The following is a 23486-nucleotide window of genomic DNA, read 5'->3' on the forward strand; positions in this document are numbered from 1 at the left end:
ATGGGAACACCACCACCTGGAAGTTCCCTTCCGAGTCACTCACCATCCTGACTTGGAAATATCGCCGTTCCTTCACTGTCGCTGGGTCAAAAATCCTGGAACTCCCTCCCTAACAGCACTGTGGGTGTACCTACACCACATGGACTGCAGTGGTTCGAGAAGGCAGCTCACCACCACCTCTCAATAAGTGCTGGCTTAGCCAGTGACGCCCACACCCAATGAATGAATTTTCAAAAATAATCCTTCTACCAATCACTTTAAATCTATGCCACCTAGTCACTGACCTCTCAGCTCAGAGAAATAGGTCTTCCCATCTACTCTATCCAAGCCCCTCACAACCTTATACACCTCATTCAAATCTCCCCTCAGCCTCCCCTGTTCCAGCCTATCCAATCTTTCCTCATAGCTGCACTTTTCCAGTCCTGGCAAGATCCTTGTTAATCTCCTCTGGGCCATGGAGACAGTGTAACTGGCTGTGGAGACACTGTGACAGGCTGAGGGGACACTGTAATGGGCTGTGGAGACACTGACGGGCTGTGGAGACACTGTAATGGGCTGTGGAGACACTGTAATGGGCTGTGGAGACACTGACGGGCTGTGGAGACACTGTAATGGGCTGTGGAGACACTGTAATGGGCTGTGGAGACATTGTGACGGGCTGAGGGGACACTGTAATGGGCTGTGGAGACACTGACGGGCTGAGGGGACACTGTAATGGGCTGTGGAGACACTGACGGGCTGAGGGGACACTGTAATGGGCTGTGGAGACACTGTAATGTGCTGTGGAGACATTGTGACGGGCTGAGGGGACACTGTAATGGGCTGTGGAGACACTGACGGGCTGAGGGGACACTGTAATGGGCTGTGGAGAGACTGTGATGGGCTGTGGAGACATTGCAATAGGCTGTGGAGACACTGACAGGCTGAGGGGACACTGTAATGGGCTGTGGAGACACTGACGGGCTGTGGAGACATTGTGACGGGCTGAGGGGACTCTGTAATGGGCTGTGGAGACACTGCAATATGCTGAGGGGACACTAATGGGCTGTGGAGACACTGTAATGGGCTGTGGAGACATTGTGACGGGCTGAGGGGACACTGTATTGGGCTGTGGAGACATTGTAAAGGGCTGTGGAGACACTGTAATGGGCTGTGGAGACACTGTAATGGGCTGTGGAGACACTGTGATGGGCTGTGGAGACACTGTGATGGGCTGAGGGGACACTGTAATGGGCTGTGGAGACACTGTAATGGGCTGAAGGGACACTGTAATGGGCTGTGGAGACACTGTGACGGGCTGAGGGGACACTGTAACGGGCTGAGGGGACACTGTAATGGGCTGTGGAGACACTGATGGGCTGAGGGGACACTGTTGACAAGCCATGGAGACATTGTAACGGGCTGAGGGGATGCTGTAATGGGCTGTGGGGACACTGTAATGGGCTATGGGTACACTGTAACAGGCTGTGGGGACATTGTGATGGGCTGAGGGGACACTGTGACGGGCCAAGGAGACACTGTAATGGGCTGTGGAGACACTGTGATGGGTTGAGATACGGTAATGGGCTGTGGAGACACTGATGGGCTGAGGGGACACTGTAATGGGCTGTGGAGAGACTGTGATGGGCTGAGGGGACTCTGTAATAAGCTGTGGAGGCACTGTGACAGACTGAGGGGACACTGTGATGGGCTGAGAGGACACTGTAATGGGCTGAGGAGATACTGTAATGGGCTGAGGAGACACCGTAACTGACTGTGAGGACAGTGTAACGGGCTGTGGAGACACTGTTATTGGCTGTGGGAACATTGTAACGGGGCTGAGGGGACACAGTAATGGGCTGTGGAGAAACTGCAACAAGCTGAGGGGACATTGTGACAGGCTGAGGAGACATTTTACTGGGCAGAGGGGACACTGTAATGGACAAAGAGGACAGTGTAACAGGCAGTGGAGACACTGTAATGGGCTGCGGAGTTACTGGAACGGGCTGTGAAGACATTGTAGTGGGGCTGTGGGGACACTAACAGGCAGAGGGGACACTGTAATGGGCAGAGGGGACACTGAAATGGGGCTGTGGGGGCACTGTGACCAGCCGTGTTTCTATTTCCAGGCGAGCAGCCAGTCTGTCAGGAGTGGAGCACCCCAGAGACAAAGCAAACGGAGAAGAGATAGAAGGCATTTTGCAAACAAAGCCAGTGACTTTGAGTATTTTGACCCACACTGTCCCAGAAAATACATGAAAAAACGAAGAAGAAAGTGTCCAATGCGAGGGGGATCACCGGCTGCCAAGAGGAAGAAAATATCAACCAGAGACCAATCCAGTGACCTCATGCTATGCGAGTAAGAGCCAGGAGAGCTTAGTCCCTGTACAAGGCTGTTTCATTGCTGATGTTTTAACTAATTCCATATTTCTGTTCTGGGATGTCAGTGAAAGAATGTTGATTTTCTTGAGTTTTTCTCCTCTCCTGAAGGTGTTGTCTTTCTGTTCTGCAATTCTACAGCACCAGATACCCTCCATTGCCTTACTTTAGTGGTTATTCTTCATGCATGAGCTTAGACAATGAATGTCACTGGCCTATTGAACTGTGGGAGACATCATCACCACGTCCCATCTGCCACCAGCCATTGATCAGCAGTGGGAACTGTGGCTGATTTTTATTCTCCTACCCCTTTCCTAACACTGAGGCCAGGTGTAACTGCCACCATTTGTGATCAGCACAGATCAGGATCGAACTGATCATTTCAGGTGCTGATCTTTGTCAAGGGTTTACAAAAGTCATGGACTAGCAGGCCCCTGCCAATATCTCTTTATAATTGACTTTTGTATGCCTGCCTCTCGTTGTCATACTCTGTAATCCTATGTCTAGTCTGGGACAAATCCGACTGCACGATTTGAGTCTAATGCTGAGAATTGTTCTCCGCAGGGTTATCCTCATGGAAATGGAAGCTCACGAGGATGCCTGGCCCTTCCTGCATCCTGTGAACCCACGGCTGGTGCCTGGCTACAGGAAGATCATCAAAAGACCCATGGACTTTTCGACCATCAGGGGAAAGCTGATTAGTGGAAAGTAAGTATCATCACAGTGATAGTTGAAGGTTAAAGGGAGAAGCAGTCAAATATAATAGATTCTGGGTGGGGGTTAACAGGAGCAAGGTATGCTCCAAGTGGACCTGATCATTACAGTCGATGGATAAGAGGGTTTCCTGAGTTGTTACCCACTGATAGGATGGGCCTTCTTAATGAGCACATGGAAAGTTTTACACTCAGCAAGTGTTAGTGCAGGAGATTAATTTCCCTTTTTAAAACAGTGTTTCACATGGGGCCTGTCAGATTATCCAATCCTGGGCTCTCCTGTTCCTTCACTGTCGCTGGGTCAAAATCCTGGAATTCCCTCCCTAACAGCACTGTGGGTGTACCTACACCACATGGGACTGCAGCGGTTCAAGAAGGCAGCTCACCACCACCTTCTCAAGGGCAATTAGGGATGGGCAACAAATGCTGAACTAGCCACGACACCCACATCCTATGAAAGAATTAAAAACGCACAGTGTGGTGCTGAGTCATTTAAGCCAGAAGTGTCCCACTTGACAGGCCCCTGTCTCTAACAGAGGTTAAAGAAAGAGACCTGCATTTATATGGAGCTTTTCATGACCACCAGTCATCTCAAAACGCTTTTCAGCTAATGAAGTACTTTTTGAAGTGTAGTCGCTGTTTAATGAAGGAAATGTGGCAACCATTTTGCGCATAGCAAACTCCCACAAACACTGAACCACAGCTGACACCTCTCAAGTGTCAGCTGTGGTTCAGTGGGTAGCACTCTTGCCTCTGAATCACAAGTCCCACTGCAGGGCTTGAGCACAAAATTCAAGTACTGAGGGAGTGCTGCACTGCTGGAGGTGCTGTCTTTGAGATGAAATGTTAAACTGAGGTCCAATCTGCCATGCTTGGGTACATGTAAAAGATCTCGCACTATTTCAGAGAAGAGCAGTGGAGTTCTCCCTGATGTCCTGGCCAATATTTATCCTTCGATCAACCTCACTAAAACAATCTGGTCATTATGACCTTGTTGTTTGTGGGAGTTTGCTATGCGCAAAATGGTTGCCACATTTCCTTCATTAAACAGCGACTACACTTCAAAAAGTACTTCATTAGCTGAAAAGCGTTTTGAGATGACTGGTGGTCATGAAAAGCTCCATATAAATGCAGGTCTCTTTCTTTAACCTCTGTTAGAGACAGGGGCCTGTCAAGTGGGACACTTCTGGCTTAAATGACTCAGCACCACACTGTGCGTTTTTAATTCTTTCATAGGATGTGGGTGTCGTGGCTAGTTCAGCATTTGTTGCCCATCCCTAATTGCCCTTGAGAAGGTGGTGGTGAGCTGCCTTCTTGAACCGCTGCAGTCCCATGTGGTGTAGGTACACCCACAGTGCTGTTAGGGAGGGAATTCCAGGATTTTGACCCAGCGACAGTGAAGGAACAGGAGAGCCCAGGATTGGATAATCTGACAGGCCCCATGTGAAACACTGTTTTAAAAAGGGAAATTAATCTCCTGCACTAACACTTGCTGAGTGTCCTCTACATCCCTGGGTATAACATATAAACAGGTGACCCAGTGAAAATCTACACCACCCTGCACCCATCCTTGACTGTGAAGTTAAAGTCTGACAAATACTCTAAAGACAGAATCAAGTTTTCTCCCCCATTGAGTTAGAAGTAGCCACTTTGAGAGTAAGTGGACTGTGAGAAAAGTGAAACAGGAATCTCTGGAATGACATCTTTCAGCACTTCTATATAAACTCTTGCTGTACAAGACAGGATAAAAAAAAGTGTTCAAAAAGTCTGTCGCATATGTTTCCAAGATGATTGACATCAATATGACTGGGATTGTTGGTTGCTGTTCATGATTTTAACTCCCATGTGTGGACAGGAAAGGGATCAGCTTCTTTAATCAAATGATTTTTCTCCAACATTTTTCAATAACTACAAGCTCATGAATGGGAAAGGTAACTTCAGTGGGGAACGGCATGTGAATCAATGTGGACCATCCTGTGAGTCACTGTGCACCAGCCTGTGTGTCAGTGTGAACCAACCTGTTTGTCAGTGGGGACTAGCATGTGTATGAGTGGGGATCAGCCTGTGTGTCAGTGTGGACCAGCCTGTGTGTCAGTGGGGAACAGCCTGTGTGTCAGTGTGGAGCAGCCTGTGTGTCGGTGTGGACCAGCCTGTGTATCATTGGGGACCAGCCTGTTTGTCAGTGGGGACCAGCCTGTGTATCAGTGGGGACCAGCCTGTGTATCAGTGGGTACCAGCCTGTGTGTCAGTGGGTACCAGCCTGTGTATCAGTGGGTACCAGCCTGTGTGTCAGTGGGGACCAGCCTGTGTGTCGGTGTGGACCAGCCTGTGTGTCAGTGTGGACCAGCCTGTGTGTCAGTGGGGACCAGCCTGTGTATCAGTGGGGACCGGCCTGTGTGTCGGTGTGGACCAGCCTGTGCGTCAGTGGGGACCAGCCTGTGTATCAGTGGGGACCAGCCTGTTTGTCAGTGGGTACCAGCCTGTGTATCAGTGGGTACCAGTCTGTGTATGAGTGTGGACCAGCCTGTGTGTCAGTGGGGACCAGCCTGTGTGTCAGTGGGTACCAGCCTGTGTGTCAGTGTGGACCAGCCTGTGTGTCAGTGGGGAACAGCCTGTGTGTCGGTGTGGAGCAGCCTGTGTGTTGGTGTGGACCAGCCTGTGTATCATTGGGGACCAGCCTGTTTGTCAGTGGGGACCAGCCTGTGTATCAGTGGGGACCAGCCTGTGTATCAGTGGGTACCAGCCTGTGTGTCAGTGGGTACCAGCCTGTGTATCAGTGGGTACCAGCCTGTGTGTCAGTGGGGACCAGCCTGTGTGTCGGTGTGGACCAGCCTGTGTGTCAGTGTGGACCAGCCTGTGTGTCAGTGGGGACCAGCCTGTGTATCAGTGGGGACCGGCCTGTGTGTCGGTGTGGACCAGCCTGTGTATGTGGGGACCGGCCTGTGCGTCAGTGGGGACCAGCCTGTGTATCAGTGGGGACCAGCCTGTTTGTCAGTGGGTACCAGCCTGTGTATCAGTGGGTACCAGTCTGTGTATGAGTGTGGACCAGCCTGTGTGTCAGTGGGGACCAGCCTGTGTGTCAGTGGGTACCAGCCTGTGTGTCAGTGTGGACCAGCCTGTGTGTCAGTGGGGACCAGCCTGTGTGTCAGTGGGTACCAGCCTGTGTGTCAGTGGGGACCAGCCTGTGTGTCAGTGTGGACCAGCCTGTGTGTCAGTGGGGACCAGCCTGTGTATGAATGGGGACCAGCCTGTGTGTCAGTATGAACCAGCCTGTGTGTCAGTGGGGACCAGCCTGTGTGTCAATGTGGACCAGCCTGTGCGTCAGTGGGGACCAGCCTGTGTGTGTCAGTGGGGACCAGCCTGTGTGTGTCAGTGGGGACCAGCCTGTGTGTGTCAGTGTGAACCAGCCTGTGTATCAGTGTGGACCAGCCTGTGCATGAGTGTGGACCAGTCTGTGTATCAGTGGGGACCAGCCTGTGTGTCAGTGTGGACCAGCCTGTGTGTCAGTGTGGACCAGCCTGTGTGTCAGTGTGGACCAGCCTGTGTATCAGTGGAGACCAGCCTGTGTGTCAGTGTGGACCAGCCTGTGTATCAGTGGGTACCAGTCTGTGTATGAGTGTGGACCAGCCTGTGTGTCAGTGTGGACCAGCCTGTGTGTCAGTGGGGACCAGCCTGTGTGTCAGTGGGGACCAGCCTGTGCGTCAGTGGGTACCAGCCTGTGCGTCAGTGGGGACCAGCCTGTGCGTCAGTGGGGACCAGCCTGTGCGTCAGTGGGGACCAGCCTGTGTGTCAGTGGGTACCAGCCTGTGTGTCAGTGGGGACCAGCCTGTGCGTCAGTGGGGACCAGCCTGTGCGTCAGTGGGGACCAGCCTGTGTGTCAGTGGGGACCAGCCTGTGCGTCAGTGGGGACCAGCCTGTGTGTCAGTGTGGACCAGCCTGTGTGTCAGTGTGGACCAGCCTGTGTGTCAGTGGGGACCAGCCAGTGTGTCAGTGTGGTCCAGCCTGTGTGTCAGTGGGGACCAGCCTGTGTGTCAGTGGGGACCAGCCTGTGTGTCAGTGTGGACCAGCCTGTGTGTCAGTGTGGACCAGCCTGTGCGTCAGTGGGGACCAGCCTGTGTGTGTCAGTGGGGACCAGCCTGTGTGTGTCAGTGGGGACCAGCCTGTGTGTGTCACTGTGAACCAGCCTGTGTATCAGTGTGGACCAGCCTGTGCATGAGTGTGGACCAGTCTGTGTATCAGTGTGGACCAGCCTGTGTGTCAGTGTGGACCAGCCTGTGCGTCAGTGGGGACCAGCCTGTGTGTCAGTGGGGACCAGCCAGTGTGTCAGTGTGGTCCAGCCTGTGTGTCAGTGGGGACCAGCCTGTGTGTCAGTGGGGACCAGCCTGTGTGTCAGTATGAACCAGCCTGTGTGTCAGTGGGGACCAGCCTGTGTGTCAGTATGAACCAGCCTGTGTGTCAGTGGGGACCAGCCTGTGTGTCAGTATGAACCAGCCTGTGTGTCAGTGGGGACCAGCCTGTGCGTCAGTGGGGACCAGCCTGTGTGTCAGTGTGGACCAGCCTGTGCGTCAGTGGGGACCAGCCTGTGTATGAGTGTGGTCCAGCCTGTGTGTCAGTGGGGACCAGCCTGTGTGTCAGTGGGGACCAGCCTGTGTGTCAGTGTGGACCAGCCTGTGTATCAGTGGGGACCAGCCTGTGTGTCAGTGGGGACCAGCCTGTGTGTCAGTGGGGACCAGCCTGTGTCAGTGGGGACCAGCTTGTGCGTCAGTGGGGACCAGCCTGTGTGTCAGTATGAACCAGCCTGTGTGTCAGTGGGGACCAGCCTGTGTATGAGTGTGGACCAGCCTGTGTGTCAGTGTGGACCAGCCTGTGTGTCAGTGGGGACCAGCCTGTGCGTCAGTGTGGACCAGCCTGTGCGTCAGTGTGGACCAGCCTGTGTGTCAGTATGAACCAGCCTGTGTGTCAGTATGAACCAGCCTGTGTGTCAGTATGAACCAGCCTGTGTGTCAGTGGGGACCAGCCTGTGTGTCAGTGGGGACCAGCCTGTGTGTCAGTATGAACCAGCCTCTGTGTGTCAGTGGGGACCAGCCTGTGTGTCAGTGTGGACCAGCCTGTGTGTCAGTATGAACCAGCCTGTGTGTCAGTGGGGACCAGCCTGTGCGTCAGTGGGGACCAGCCTGTGTGTCAGTGGGGACCAGCCTGTGTGTCAGTATGAACCAGCCTCTGTGTGTCAGTGGGGACCAGCCTGTGTGTCAGTGGGGACCAGCCTGTGTGTCAGTATGAACCAGCCTCTGTGTGTCAGTGGGGACCAGCCTGTGTGTCAGTGTGGACCAGCCTGTGTGTCAGTATGAACCAGCCTGTGTGTCAGTGGGGACCAGCCTGTGCGTCAGTGGGGACCAGCCTGTGTGTCAGTGTGGACCAGCCTGTGTGTCAGTATGAACCAGCCTGTGTGTCAGTGGGGACCAGCCTGTGTGTCAGTATGAACCAGCCTGTGTGTCAGTGGGGACCAGCCTGTGTGTCAGTATGAACCAGCCTGTGTGTCAGTGGGGACCAGCCTGTGTGTCAGTATGAACCAGCCTGTGTGTCAGTGGGGACCAGCCTGTGTGTCAGTGTGGACCAGCCTGTGTCAGTATGAACCAGCCTGTGTGTCAGTATGAAGCAGCCTGTGTGTCAGTGGGGACCAGCCTGTGTGTCAGTGGGGACCAGCCTGTGTGTCAGTGGGAACCAGCCTGTGTGTCAGTGTGGACCAGCCTGTGTGTCAGTGGGGACCAGCCTGTGTCAGTATGAACCAGCCTGTGTGTCAGTGGGGACCAGTCTGTGCGTCAGTGGGGACCAGCCTGTGTGTCAGTGGGGACCAGCCTGTGTGTCAGTGTGGACCAGCCTGTGTCAGTATGAACCAGCCTGTGTGTCAGTGGGGACCAGCCTGTGCATCAGTGGGGACCAGCCTGTGTGTCAGTGGGGACCAGCCTGTGTGTCAGTGGGGACCAGTCTGTGTGTCAGTGGGGACCAGCCTGTGTGTCAGTGGGGACCAGCCTGTGTGTCAGTGGGGACCAGCCTGTGCATGAGTGTGGACCAGTCTGTGTGTCAGTGGGGACCAGCCTGTGTGTCAGTGGGGACCAGCCTGTGTGTCAGTGGGGACCAGCCTGTGCATGAGTGGGGACCAGCCTGTGCATGAGTGGGGACCAGCCTGTGTGTCAGTATGAACCAGCCTGTGTGTCAGTGGGGACCAGCCCCATTGAACTAAAATGCGAGCGGTGACAATTGTTTATAAACATCCAACGATCATATTTACATCACATGCAAGAATAAACTGTTTTGGGCTCCACAGATTGCTGGTTGAACTCACAGTCCTATGCGGGACTTAACCAGACACACACACATCACAAAGTCTTGTTCCTCAGCCTGTGCTGTCTTAGCTACCCTTAGTTGCCCTTCTGCAATTGGCTTGGGCATTTCTGGGCGAGCTAGGCATTAATATCAGCTGCCATTCTCACTCTAGATCGCTATACAACTCGCTGTCCCAGAATTGCTTGTGTGTAGACATCCAATGAGGATATGATCATGTTTGATGTGATGCCGACATGGTCGACTAGCCATCTACTGCTCACTGTCTAGGTCCACACATGAATGGCCCTATGGGTTTGGTGCACACACGGGCAAATTCTGGCAGGGATCATTGGACAGAGATCTAATTTTTCCTTCTCTCCCTGGATTGGTTACACTGAGGCTAGTTAACCTTTCAGAATGCAGCTAACTCAGTTTAGACCAGGGATTGAACTTGGCACTTCTGTACCACACTTGGCAGTGGATTTGCCAACTGAGCTGCAAAATGCACAGCACTGTCGAGTGGAATAGCAAGAATAGTGGAGAATGCTGAGAGCTATTTTTCAAGTCACTAAACATTTTGAAATTGTTTCTCTTGACAGATACTTGAGCTGTGAGGAGTTTGCTGAAGACACTACCTTGGTATTCGATAACTGCATGACCTTTAATGAGGATGACTCAGAGGTTGGACGGGCCGGACACACGATGAGGAAATTCTTTGAGAATCGATGGGCCGAGTTTTATCATTCCAGTTAGAGAGTCGCCAGGAAATTGGGGCAGAATGAGTTCAAGATGAGGCCCAGCAACATTGCCCCTCACTGCTGGAGCTCTGTGTACAATCTGAGCTCGGTGTGAATTGACAAAAGCCACCTCTGGCTGTTGGCTGCTCAGGACTGGAAACAAAATAGGCTTTGGCAGTTTCGAATGGCTCGATGGTGGATTTGAATCCACAGTATTTAAAAAAAATAACCCTATCCTTAATGTGTCAGTCTTAGCTTTTAGATGCCGAGGTTGAATATGTGGGGAATGGACATCACAACAAGAGGTGCTCTATAGACTGCTTGGATACCATTAGATTTTGCTGCAGTTACTGCACTTCATCATTAATTTCAAGAGGGGTGAGAACAATTGGAAGCAAGCTCTTTCAAACTAGGAAAGGCACAGGTTAATTATGTTCCATGTTCATCGATTAGTGAAGAGTGGGATTTAAACCTGCATTCTCATGCTCCCACTGTGACACCTGAGAGCTTTCACTAAATTGTTTAAGTAGTCGCCCCCTCAGCCCAAGAGAGTCACTTATTTCCCCATTGCAATGTTTGCTGTGCTGACTCATGACAGTGACATGTATATTTTAGGAACGTGACAGGTCAGCACTCGTCTAGTCGAGGCTTTTCAATTGGCCGGGACAAGGCTTTCTGCTTTGAGTAAATGCAGGGGCTGGGAGAGGTTACAAACCAGATGAACAATACAGTGACAGCCAAGGGCTACGTGCCATACACATAGTCTGACTCTTATCTCATGTTGCCCAAGGTCATGCAGGAAGCATTCCACCTCTGTGGAACAGAGTAGCCACAGAAACACTCATCTTAAAAACAGCATTCCAGACATTCTCTGAATCTTTCTTATGTTCTGACCCTCTCTTCCTGCCCCAACCTCCCCCACCAATGAGGCAGACATCATCACACACAAGTGACAAAAGCAGTACAAAGAGCTGTGCCTGTAAGGGACGTAGTTACCTGTCGTGTCCAGATTTCACTAATATCTATTTATATTTGTGACATTTAGTAAATAATGTTATTTATGTTTTTTTTTAAACTTTGCACTGAGCTACAGAACCGTACTATATGCTCAAGGCGGGTGGTGATGTCTGGAGTGATAAGTTCCCAGTCCAGACATCACAATGACACCCGGTAATTCCAGTTCTATTGAAATCCTCGGCCAACCGTAACCATTTCTGGAAACGTAGTTACAGATTTAACAAGTGTCATCTGCCGCAATATAGCAATAATTTTTTTTCCCAGGGATGAATATGAATGTCATAGCTCATGCTCAAAGTTGGATATATACAGTCATAGTGAAATCCATATTATTGTCTTTCACTACATGCCTCTCACCCACCCCGCTACCCTACCCCACCCCCATCCCCCCGCCCCCACCCCCACTGCCCGACTTGAAAATGAACAAAAGCAAGCTGAATGAAAGAATAGTGCGATCAATCACCCTGAATTGGTACCCCTGTACCGAGTCACAACATGTGGGCCCCTATTGTGCTCCTCAGAGTTCTCAGTACAGGTTACAGTAAAGTTCAAACTGTGGCTACATTCCAGACACAGCATTCCCATCAAACCTCAAAGAAAGGGTCTCAACCATGGTATGATTTGCTGGTGATCATGTCGTGTGTGACTGACAGGATGTTGGGAAGGAAAATAGATTTAATAAAAGAAAGAGTGAATGTGCACAGTAAACTTCGTGGAAGTTTTTCAGACTGCTCCAGGTATGGTTAAACACCGCCTGACATACATTACAAAATAGATGTGATTGTGCTTTCTGCTTTTGAGTAGGTGTGTTTTTAGTGAACAATTCTATGATTCTATCTGAATTATGCTTGTATCTGACACACTTGTGATAATAGATGGTGATTGAAAATTTCACTGGTTTAAGATGGGGACAAGGAAAACAATCATGTTTGTGTTTGTACATGGCTGTATTGCAGCTGGGGAAATAAATTCGCAAGTCAGTCTGAGAGCTAAGATCAAAGATCAGGTCTCTCCAACAGCGATAGATCTGGTTAAAGGAGGAGCGCAGTTTGGTCAACCTCTAGCTTTTCACTTCTCAGAATTGATGTGCAAACCCAGACAAAGGTAACTGCTGGAAAGATTTTAAAAAAGAGTTTTCATAGCTTCAGTCGAGTTTCCAACAGATAAGGGCCCACAGCACGAAACTGGCAATTTCACTGCAAAAGGCCACAAAGAATAGCCTCCATGGGAAAAAAGCCCTTCTGGGGCAGTACGGAGTATTATTCTGAGATTGGGTTAAGATACATTGGCCAGGATTCTCCTCAATGTTTCCACTGGAAATCTAGCATGATCTCAGTGGATAATGATGGAATATTCTGTCGGTGGGACGGACCGTCACCTTATCGATCCAACTGGGATTCCACTCCTTCCACCAACCGCATGCAAATAGAACTGAGGCCCCTGTCTGGAGGGAATTTACTTCCATCTGCTCACTTCTTCTTCTCGGAGACACCACAGGGTGGTGATAGGCCCCGGGAAATATTGGTAACATCCTTGAGGTAGCCCTTATGGACGGATCAGGCCTTCTATCCCTCCAGTCTGACTCCAAACACTTATCGGCTGATGGTCCCGATCTCAGCTGAGATCTGCAGTGGTTCCAATCTTTGGGGTACTTCTCCCCTTCAAATGTCCTTCAGCTCACTGTTGTCACTGGCAGGTTCCTTCATGAGGCTGGAATCTCACTGAAAGCTTGCCACGTGTCTCAGTGAAATAAGTTAGGGTGGGGTGGATTTGTAGAAGTGGATAGAGGTTGCTGACACTCCTGTGCAGTACTGAGGGAGGGCTGCATATTTAAACATGCTGTTAAACTAAGGTATCATTATTTCTTTCTTTCTCTGTGAGGTCAGAGTAGGAGGGATTGGCACAAGGTGCTTGAAACCTGTAGAGTGTTCCATTTTCCAGAACTATCATCCTTCAACTTGATGGGCACAAAATTCACCAAAAATAAGTGTGGTTACAAACAATTTTTAGAATTTGTGTATTATTTATAGAGGAGGGAACTTTAACTGGTATGATACAGTCCTGGAAAGGCCAAAATAATTTGTGATGTTAAATCCTACAACGGGTCCCTGTTGTAACATATATGCTCAGTAGCAGTGGAAGCTTTAAGTCCCATCCCACTCTAGAGCAGGTACTGTGGACAGTGAGAGTACAGCAGGAAGTAGCCCTCAAGTACAAAGAACGTTCTCTTTGTCTCCCACTCCCACATGTGTATGTAGCTAATGATGAAAGCTGATCATTTTATAAATAAAATCAGGTAGTATACAAGAAGCATTAACTCCCTGCTCTAGAGTATTGGTGAAAATGGCAGTCATGGACAGGGCCCCTAGATCAACTTATCAACATATGTAAAACTTTGGGATCTGTTCAGTCCTTGACTAGTGTTTTCAGGAATAGAAATATACCACACCCACACCCACACACACCTATAAACACACACACATATACACACACATACATACTCCCATTCTCTCTCTCTCACTCACTCTCTCTTACACAGTGACCCAGCAGCAGCTTTTGTTTCAGCTGACCTCTGGATGTAGACAACACTTATTAAACACAGAGTGGGAGGGGCAAGAGAAAGGAGGGAAAATATCCTATTATTAAACACTACCAACCTTCACAGAAAAAAGTCCGTCAGAAAACAATATTCAAAAACAATCATTTGAGTCAACATGGAAATTAGGTCACTAGGATCAGTCACGCAGAAACTGGACTGGTCTGCATATGGAAGAACCCATTCCTTATTCCTTTCACGTAAAGGAACACCCTTTTATATGACCACCTTTGCTGTTGAGAACTGTTTTATAATGTACAGTTTTTTTTGTGACTGAAAGTTCATTTGTTTCTATATATTTTTAGGACCAACAACCTTTCTAAAAAGAAGCTATTAAAAGAGAGGACCTCTCTGAATCATGCTGTGACGGGTGTTGTAATGCAAGTGCAACTGTAGAATATATTGTGAGTTCAATAAAGTCACATTATACTGAGAAACAAGTGGAATCTGAGGCTTAACATTTTGAATGTTATTCTTTGCATCATTTGTTCATTTATCTCCATAATCTACACAGGTATAAATCTATTGTTTTTGGTGGGGGAGGCTGGATGGCACATTGGGTTAGGATGAGTGTCAGTGGACAAAATGGCCTCACTCCTATTTGGAGAGAAGTATTTTCAGTGAATCCACCTCTACACAGAGGTGGCATACATGTCTCAGATAAAATCCAAGATTTGGCTGTATACTCCCATAGATTCTAGCTTCATCATGAGGGGTAACATGAAAATTCAATATACCTTTTGTAAATTAATTAAAGCATTGTAAATGGGGTTCCTGAGCCTCATGTGCTCTGTCATCTTTTATAAACCGCAACTTGTCCTATACCTTTCTCATGACCCACCTTGTTCCTTTCTAATTACTGGATGGATGTGCAAAGCAGTTGATGTGTGTGTTGTTGCCAGTTTAAAAGCCACTGACTGATGCTAAATAGTTTTTCAAGCTCACTGGGATCCCCTTTTTGCGATTGGAAATCACAACTGTATTCTGGAACACAGGATATGTGTACTTCAAATTGAATCCTATTCAGAAGGGCGGCTCTGAGGTGAGTTAATTCCTGCTGTTGTTCTCCAAGACCATTGTTATTTCTTTCTCCCTTGTCCAGAGCACCATCCATACTGACTGCTCTACCATTAACTAAGTGCCACAACATGAATCCAATTCCTTTCACAGAACTAATTCATTTAAAGACTTCAATCTGTGTAGCACATTCCACGAGCTTTTGCAATCTCCATGGGTCCTTGCCATGTTAGGTCTGTTAGGTCAAACCCCAATGCTCTCCTCATGGGTTTGTCCAATGTTGGACTAGTCTGTCATTGACAGCAACCCCGAGCAACCCTTCCAACCATGACAGATGATAGGCTTTGGCAAATGGAAAAATTATTTAGAAGCATTTTTGAACATTAGCATGGAAGTGTGTTGATTAAAAAGCACTTAAAGTCTACTTTACACTGTTGATCATAAAAAGAAGAAAGACTATCTAAATGTGACTATAGAAGACTATAGAAATGTGAAACCACAGTTTGGGATCATTATCTTTAGTAGTGTGTTTTGACTTGGCTGGAGATAACAATTTAAATTTACATAGTGCTTTTAACATTGTAAACTGTTCCAAGCCAATACCAGCTATTACTGCACACGCAACATTGAACAGTTAAGAGATTACAACTAGTTCACAACGTATATAGTTTAGCTGCCTCAGAATGGAAGAGACAATTACATAGACAACACAGAAACAGGCCATTCGGCTCCTCAGATCTATGCCTGTGTTTAAGATCCACACGCACTTCCTTCCGCCCAGTACTTCAACTAATCCTATCAGCATAACCTTCTATACAATGTCTGTCTTGTTATTCTGTACTTTTCACACGGAGTGCAGACAGGCTGATGACAGAGCTTAAAGAGACTCTCCAGACTCTGGCCATCAGGTGGTCTTTATAAAAAGGTGGAAATGCTGGATTTTTAAAAAAATTCATTCACGGGATGTGGGCATCACTGGCTAGGCCAGCATTTATTGCCCATCTCTAATTAAGGGGAGGTGGTGGCATCGTGGTATTGTCACTGGATGGTAATCCAGAGACCCAGGGTAATTCTCTGTGGTAAAAGCAAAATACTGCGGACGCTGGAAATCTGAATTCTCTGAAATCTAATTCTCTGTGGTACTGGTTTGAAATCCTATCATGGCAGATGATGGAGTTTGAATTCAGTAAAAAGTCTGATGATAACTGTGAAACCATTGATGACTGTTGTAATGCCCTTTAGGGAAGGAAATCTGTCGTCCTTGGTACCTGGTCTGGCCTACATATGACTCCAGACCCACAGCAATGTGGTTGCCCTTGGGACAAGGGGCAATTAGGGATGGGCAATAAATGCTGGCCTAGCCAACGATGCCCACATCCCATGAATAAATAAAAAATAATTATCCTTGAGAAGGTGGTGGTGAGCTGCCTTCTTGAACCGCTGCAGTCCATCCAAATCTGAAACAGCAAATACTAGAAATATACAGATAAAAGCAAAAGAACTGCGGATGCTGGAAATCCAAAATAAAAATACCTGGAAGAACTCAGCAGGTCTGACAGCAAAAGGAGGTTTTTACTCAGTTACCTTTGGGGCGACATTCAGCACCCACAGGTTTCATTGGGCAGAGTTAAAATCAGGCCCGTGACCTTTAACCCGTGTCTGCCGGTCGTCGCAGTTTCTCTCAGACTAAAGGAGGAAGCGGCGACTTGGTGAGTGAGGGTGGGGGGAGAATGTCTGCTTCAGGTGCAGCTTCTTCACTCGCTGTTTTCAATGTAGCCGAGACGTTTCCCCGGGGCCGCGGCTGAGGGTTGATCTTGTGGCTGGGGAAGCAACACCGATAACCGCGGCCTCGGGCCCGGGGAGAGGTTTGGATTCGGGCCGGGTCGGCTTTACAGGGGCCCAGTTTGTTGGAAAAACCGGCGGCAGCTGGGGCTCGGGCTCGGGCTCGCGGGGGGCGGAGGGCTCGCGGGGGGCGGGGGGCTCGGGCTCGCGGGGGCCTCGGGCTCGGGGGGGCCTGGGGCTGGGGCTGGGGCTCGGGCTCGCGGGGGGCTCGGGGGGCTCGGGGGGGCCTGGGGCTCGGGCTCGGTAACGACGCTGTTTATCGGAAAAGCTGAACCGAGTTTAATTTGATCCCGGGTCCGGGACTCCTTTCCAGGGATTTGGAGAAAAACGCCTCCACTGACTGACCAGCCCAAGAAAGGCCCTGGGCTGGAGGCACTGATGTGGGGACTGCATTTGGCCCCCCCCCAGTCCCCTTCCTTGAACAGCCAGGTTTTGCTGCTGCTGCCTGGGTTCATGCCCATTACAGTGAGGAAAGGAAATGTGCACTGTTAAGGTCAGGCTGCCCTACTTTTGATCTGTGCTTGAAATCATTTATCATTAAAGTCAAGATTAATTTTATACACCCACTCTGGTCAGTGTGTGTAGGTTTTATCTTTGCACTCTGGATTTATGCTTACAATTTCTTAAATGGGACACTATGGTATTCAGTGGACAAAGTGCAGTCCTGATAAAGGGTAGACAATTGAAAAGCAAATCAATATACCAGCAAATTGGATTTAACTGTGAAGTGCCAGGAATAAGGGAAATTTAAGGGCCAATATAATAAAATAATATAAATAAGTCCAAAGTAGATTCAAGTTAACATAAGGGAAGTAGAGTTAAGACATGGCAGGGCAGCTGTCGAGTGGAATGCGTGTCCTGTAATGTGTGTGAAGTCATGGACACTACCAGTGTTCTAGCTGACCACGTGTGCAGGAAGTGCTGTCAGCTGCAGAAACTTGAGCTCCAGGTTTCCAAGCTTAAGCAGCAGCTGGTGTCACTGTGGAGCATCCACGAGGCCGAGAGCTACATGGATAGCACATAGCGTGATGGTCACACTGCAGCTTAAGGGTCTGAAGACAGAGAGAATGGGTGACCACCAGGCAGTCCAAGAGAGGTAGGTAGGAGTCCTCTGGGGTCCCACTCTCAAGATCAGTGTTCCATTTTGGAAGCTGGTGAGGGCGCTGGTTCCTCAGAGGAGGGCAGTCAGAGCTAAATTTGTGGCACCATGAGCAGCTCGGCTGTATAGGAGGGGAGAAAGAAGAAAGGAAGAGCTAGTGATAGGGAATTCAATGGTTAGGGGAACAGACAGGCATTTTTGTGGCTGTAGACGCAACTCCAGGATGGTATGTTGCTTCCCTGGTGCCAGGATCAAGGATGTCACAGAGCAGCTGCAGGATATTCTTCTGGGGGAGGGTAATCAACCAGGGGTCATGGTCCACATTGGCACTAATGACTTAGGTAGGAAGGGGGATGTGGCCCTGCAATCAGAATTTAGGGAGCTAGGTAGAAAATTAGCGAGCAAGACCTCTAATGTAGTAATCTCCAGATTGCCCCCAGTGCCACGTGCCAGTGAGTACAGAAATAGGAGGATAAGGCAGATGAATGCGTGGCTGGAAAAATGGTGCAGGAGGGAGAGCTTTGGATTCCTGGGGCTGGTTCTGGGGGAGATGGCATCTGTACAAGCTGGATGGGTTGCACCTGAACAGAGCTGGGACAGAGTTCCTTGCAGGGTGTTTTGCTAGTGCTGTTGGGAGCTTTAAACTAACTCAGCAGGGGTGTGGGGACCAAGAGAAAATATTAGAGGAATACCAGGGTGCACAAAACACTGGGAGAGACAGATAGCACAAGTATAGAGAATAGTAAGCTAATAGGTAAAGTTGGGGTAAGGGAGAAAGTAACAATCTAAACCAGGGTTACTGTGCATGTATGCGAATGCACGGAGTATAGTAAATAAGATTGGGGAGTTACAGGCACAGATTGTCATGTGGAAACATGGTGACGTGGCGATAACAGAGACCTGGCTCAAGGAAGGGCAGAACTGGGTGTTAAATATTCATGGGTACAAGGTGTTCAGAAGAGATAGGAAAGGAAGGAAAGGAGGAAGGGTGGGTGGCAATATTGGTTAAGTTAAGGAGGGCATTGCAGTGCTGGAGCAAGAGGATGTCCCAGAGGGTTCAAGGACAGAATCAATTTGGCTAGAGCTAAGAAACAAAAAGGGTTCAATGACATTGCTCAGTGTAGTCTATAGACCACCAAATAGTGAGAAGAACATAGAAGAAGAAATATGCAGGCATTATAGAGTAGTTATAATGGGGGACTTTTAATTACCCAAATATAGACTGGGACAGTGGTAGTGTAAAGGGCGGAGAGGGGCAAAAAGTTCCTAGATTGCGTTCAGGAGAATTTTCTACAGCAGTATGTGTCCAGTCCAACAAGAAAGGATGCACTGTTGGACCTGGTTCTTGGAAATGAGGTGGGCCAAGTAGATCAAGTGTCAGTGGGGGAACATTTAGGAGACAGTGATCATTGTATTCTATGTTTTAGGATGATGATAGAAAAGGATGATAGGCAATCCAGAGTAAGAATAATTAACTGGACGAGATCAGACTTCAATGGGGCAAGAATGGAGCTGGGCCAGATAGAGTGGAGTGAAAGATTGGCAGGAAAAACTGTAGCTGAACAATGGGCTACCTTCAATTGGTTTGGGCACAGTAAAGGTATATTCTATTGGAAGGGAAAGGTAGGGCAAACAAATCCAGAGCTACCTGGTTGAAAAAGGAGATAGAAATTAAGATAAAGAAGAAAAAGTGTGCTTATGAAAGGTATCAGGTAGAAAATACAATTGAGAACCAAGAGGAATACAGAACGTTCAGAGGGGAGCTGAAAAAGCATATTAGAGAAGCGAAGAGGGATTATGAGAAAAGACTGGCAACCAACATAAAGGGGAATCCCAAAGTCTTCTATAGACATATAAATAGTAAAAAGGTGGTAAAAGGAGTAGGGCCAATTAGGGACCTAAAAGGGAATTTACACATGGATGAAGGGGCCATGGCTGAGGTATTAAATGAATACTTTGCATCCGTCTTTACCAAGGAGGTAGATGCTACCCAGACCATGGTGACAGACAAGGAAACTCTGTCACTTGAAGGGTTCAAAATTGATCAGGAGGAAGTGTTGGATAAACTGTCGGTATTTAAGGTTGACAAAGCACTGGAACCGGATGAGATGCATTCAAGGACATTGATGGAAGTAAGAGTGGAAATTGCAGGGGCACTGGCCATAATCTTTGTCTTCCCTAGACTTGGGGGTGGTGCTAGAGGACTGGAGAATTGCAAACATTATGCGCTTGTTCAAAAAAGGTTGCAAGGATAAGCCCAGCAATTACAGACCAGTCAGCTTAACTTCAGTGGTGGGCAAGATTCTAGAAACAATTCTTCGGGATAGAATTAATAGTCACATGGGAAAAGTATGGGTTGATAGGGAAGAGCCAGCATGGATTTCTAAAGAGGAAATCGTGTTTAACTAACTTGGGAGTTTTTTGAAGAGGTAACAGAAAAGTTCAGTGAGGGTAATGCTGTTGATGTGGTGTACATGGACTTTTGAAAGCCATTTGATACAGTGCCAAACAACAGACTTGAGAAAAGTTATTGCTCATGGAATAAAAGGGACAGTAGCAATGTGAATACAAAATTGGCTGAAAAATTGGAAGCAGAGAGTAATGGTCAATGGATATTTTTCAGGCTGGAGGAAGGTTTGTAGTGGAGTTCCCCAGGGGACGGTATTGGGATTCTTGCTGTTCCTGATATATATTAATGATCTAGATCTTGGTGTGCAGGGGACCATTTCAAAGCTTGTGGATGATATGAAGCTTGGGAGTGTTATGAACTACAAGGAGGATGGTGTGGAATTTCAAGAGGACATAGACAAGTTGGTGGAGTGGGCAGATGAAGTTCAATGTGGAGGAGTGTGAGGAAGAACATAGACAATATAAAATAAGGGGTGAAATTTTGAAGGGGGTGCAGGAGCAGAAATACTTGGGTGTATATGTGCATAGATCATTGAAGGTGGCAGGGCAGGTGGAGAGGGCAGTTAATAAAGCATATAGTATCTTGGGCTTTATTTATAGGGGCATAGAGTACAAGAGCAGGGAGGTTATACTGAATTTATATAAGACACTCGTTAGACCTCAGCTGGGGTATTGTGTACAGTTCTGGGCACCATATTATAGGAAGGATGTGAACACATTGGAGAGAGTGCAGAAGAGGTTTACAAAAATGGTTCCAGGGATGAGAAACTTCAGCCAAGAGGATAGATTGGAGAGGTTGGGACTGTTCTCCTTGGAGAGATGGCAGCTGAGAGGAGATTTGATTGAGATGTTCAAAATCATGAGGGGGCTGGACAGAGTAGATAGGGAGAAGCTGTTCCCACTCGTAAAAGGATCAAGAACAAGAGGGCACAGATTTAAAGTGATTTGCAAAAGAAGCAAATGTGACGTGAGAAAAAACTTTTTCACACAGCGAGTGGTTGGGGTCTGGAATGCACTGCCTGGAAGTGTGGTGGAGACAGGTACAATCAAGGCATTCAAGAGGACATTGTTTCTATTCAAATAATCATCTAATGTGCAAGGGTACGGGGAAAAGGCAGGGCAATCGCACTAGGTCATATTGCTCATTTGGAGAGCTGGTGCAGACACAATGGGCCGAATGGCGGCCACCTGTGCTGTTAAGATTCTGTGAACTCTTAGCCACCTGAAAAATAGTCTACCATACCCTCCTGCTTGCCCAGGGAAATGTGCCTGGTGGGTGGGGTGCATGATGTGGTGTTGGCGGTAGTAGCTGGGTGCTAGTTTGCTTCCAGTGTCTTTTTCCCCCAAAAGTGTCAATCATGGGCTCAGTTCATTGCACTAAGCAAGCTGTGGGTTCATGTACCAGGACTTGAGCAGAAAAATCAAGACCGACACTCCAGTACAGTACGGAGAGGATGCTGCATTGTCAGAGGTGCCAGCTTTCAGATGAGACATTAAACCAAGGCACCATCTGCCTTCTCTGGATGTAAAGGATCCTATGGCCCTATTACAAAGAAGAGCGGTAGAATTATCCCTGTTGACCTAGCAATTTTTATTAGAGAATTGTTACAGTACAGGAGGAGGCTATTCAACCAGTCATATTTGCTCTGGCTCTCCGAATGAGCAATTTACCAAGTGCCATGCTCCCCATAACCCTGCACATTTTCTTTTCAGATAATAATCCAATTCCCTCGTGAATTTGCCCTTAACGAATCTGTGCTGGCTTTACTTAATTAACCTGCATTTCTCCATGTGACTATTAATTTTGTCCTGAATTATTGTTTCAAGAAGTTTCCCCACCACTGAAGTTAAATTGACTGGCCTGTAGTTGCTGGGCTTATCTTTACACCCTTTTTTGAACAAGGGTGTAACATTTGCAATTCTCCAGTTCTCTGGCACCACCCCAGAGGAAGACTGGGAAATTATGGTCAATGCCTCTGCAATTTCCCTCCATATCCTTGGATACATCGCATCCAGTCCTATCAACCTTAAGTATAGACAGTCTATCCAATAACTCCTCCATCCCTCATCAATAGCAGAAAAACAAATTATCTTGACATTATCACACAAAGTACTTAATTGGCTGGGAAACACAGACATTCTGTGATTGTGAAAGGTGCAAGTCTTTGTTTCTAAAACTGTATGTGTTTCAGATCTGCCACAATGGTGTCCTCCAAGAGGCTTGCAGACCTTGGATACAAGATGTTCTCTGGGTCAATGATGTTACTGACAGTGTACGGTGGTTACCTGTGCAGTGCCCGTGCATACCGCTACTTCCAGAATCAAAAGGCTTTAAAGGCAGCGGCTGAAGAACAAGCCAATGAAATGTTAAAGGACTAAGAGCCGTCCCTACCCTGGGAAGCAAAAGCCTCCATTTCCACGTGACAAAAATGAATGACATTTAACATTATGTAACTACCAGAATCAACAATTTTAAAAACCTATTCATTAGAAAAATTAAGATGTGGATAAATAGTTTTTGAAAATTGTTTCCTGTAAAGCTTATTTTGTGGTGTAACTTTGGCCATTAGCTGGCTCATCTTTCTTCAGAAAACTGACTTACAGCCTCTATTCCTCAATTGAAAAGCTAAACATTTCCATAAGCATTCATTTAAAACAATGACACAAGATACCTGTTGTTTGAGACAGTATTCTGACCCAGTGAAGGAATGGCGATTATAGTTCAAAGTGTTGCATGACTTGGAGGGGTAGATGATCAAGTTTTGAAACACTTTTTTTTATATAACAGAAATGGTATGCTGCTGTGTTTTAATATGGCAAATGGAATGTTGGCATTTACTGCTAGGGGAATGGAAAATAAAAGGAGGGAAGTTTTACCACAGCAGGACTTTGGTGAGACTACAGCTGGAGTATATATTGTGTACAGTTTTGGTCTCCTTATTTGAAAAAGGATATAATTGCATTAGAAGCAGTGCAGAGAAGGCTCACTCAACTCATTCCTGGGATGAAGGGGTTTGTCTTAGGAGGAAAGGTTGGGCCTATACCCATTGGAGTTTAGAAGAATGAAGTGATCTTATTGAAACGCACAAAATTCTAAAGGGGGCGGGGTGCTTGACAGGGTGGATACATGGGAGATGTTTTGTTGTGTGGGGAAGACTAGAACCTGTGGGGACAGTTTAAGAGGTCCTTTTAAGGAGATGAGAAATATTTTCTCTGAGGGTCTTTAGTCTGTGAAATTCTCTTCCTCAGAAAGTAGTGGAGGCTGGGTCATTGAATTTATTCAAGGCTGAGTTAAGACAGATTTTTGATCAACTAGGGAGTCAAGGGTTATTTTAGGCGTTGGGTGGGGGAAACTGTAAACAGGAAAGTGGAAT

General features: G+C 47.8%; 2 protein-coding genes across 8 annotated transcripts in view; both read left to right on the forward strand.

Moving 5' to 3' along the window:
- LOC144672688 (bromodomain adjacent to zinc finger domain protein 2A-like) overlaps positions 1-14201 on the forward strand; it is a 131889-nt gene extending 117688 nt beyond the window's left edge. For all 5 annotated transcript variants that reach the window (XM_078534593.1, XM_078534589.1, XM_078534590.1 and 2 more), the window contains 3 exons: positions 2109-2338; positions 2923-3066; positions 9995-14201. In XM_078534593.1, the coding sequence (XP_078390719.1) occupies positions 2109-2338; positions 2923-3066; positions 9995-10148 (528 nt within the window). In that variant the 3' untranslated portion in view covers positions 10149-14201. The remainder of the gene's footprint in view (positions 1-2108; positions 2339-2922; positions 3067-9994) is intronic.
- Positions 14202-16353: 2152 nt separating this feature from the next.
- On the forward strand, positions 16354-22640 carry cox14 (cytochrome c oxidase assembly factor COX14). 3 transcript variants are annotated; one of them, XM_078534656.1, is made up of 2 exons: positions 16354-16475; positions 22305-22640. In XM_078534656.1, the coding sequence occupies exon 2, from the start codon at positions 22315-22317 to the stop codon at positions 22489-22491; it is 177 nt and encodes a 58-aa protein (XP_078390782.1). In that variant the 5' UTR covers positions 16354-16475; positions 22305-22314; the 3' UTR covers positions 22492-22640. The 3 variants fall into 3 exon arrangements, with proteins under 3 accessions (XP_078390782.1, XP_078390783.1, XP_078390784.1); XM_078534657.1 differs by having other exon boundaries at positions 16402-16471; XM_078534658.1 differs by lacking the exon at positions 16354-16475 and adding an exon at positions 16552-16627.
- Positions 22641-23486: the final 846 nt, after the last annotated feature.

This window comes from Cetorhinus maximus, chromosome X (genome assembly GCF_964194155.1).
Source record: "Cetorhinus maximus chromosome X, sCetMax3.hap1.1, whole genome shotgun sequence".
Taxonomy (NCBI): domain Eukaryota; kingdom Metazoa; phylum Chordata; class Chondrichthyes; order Lamniformes; family Cetorhinidae; genus Cetorhinus; species Cetorhinus maximus.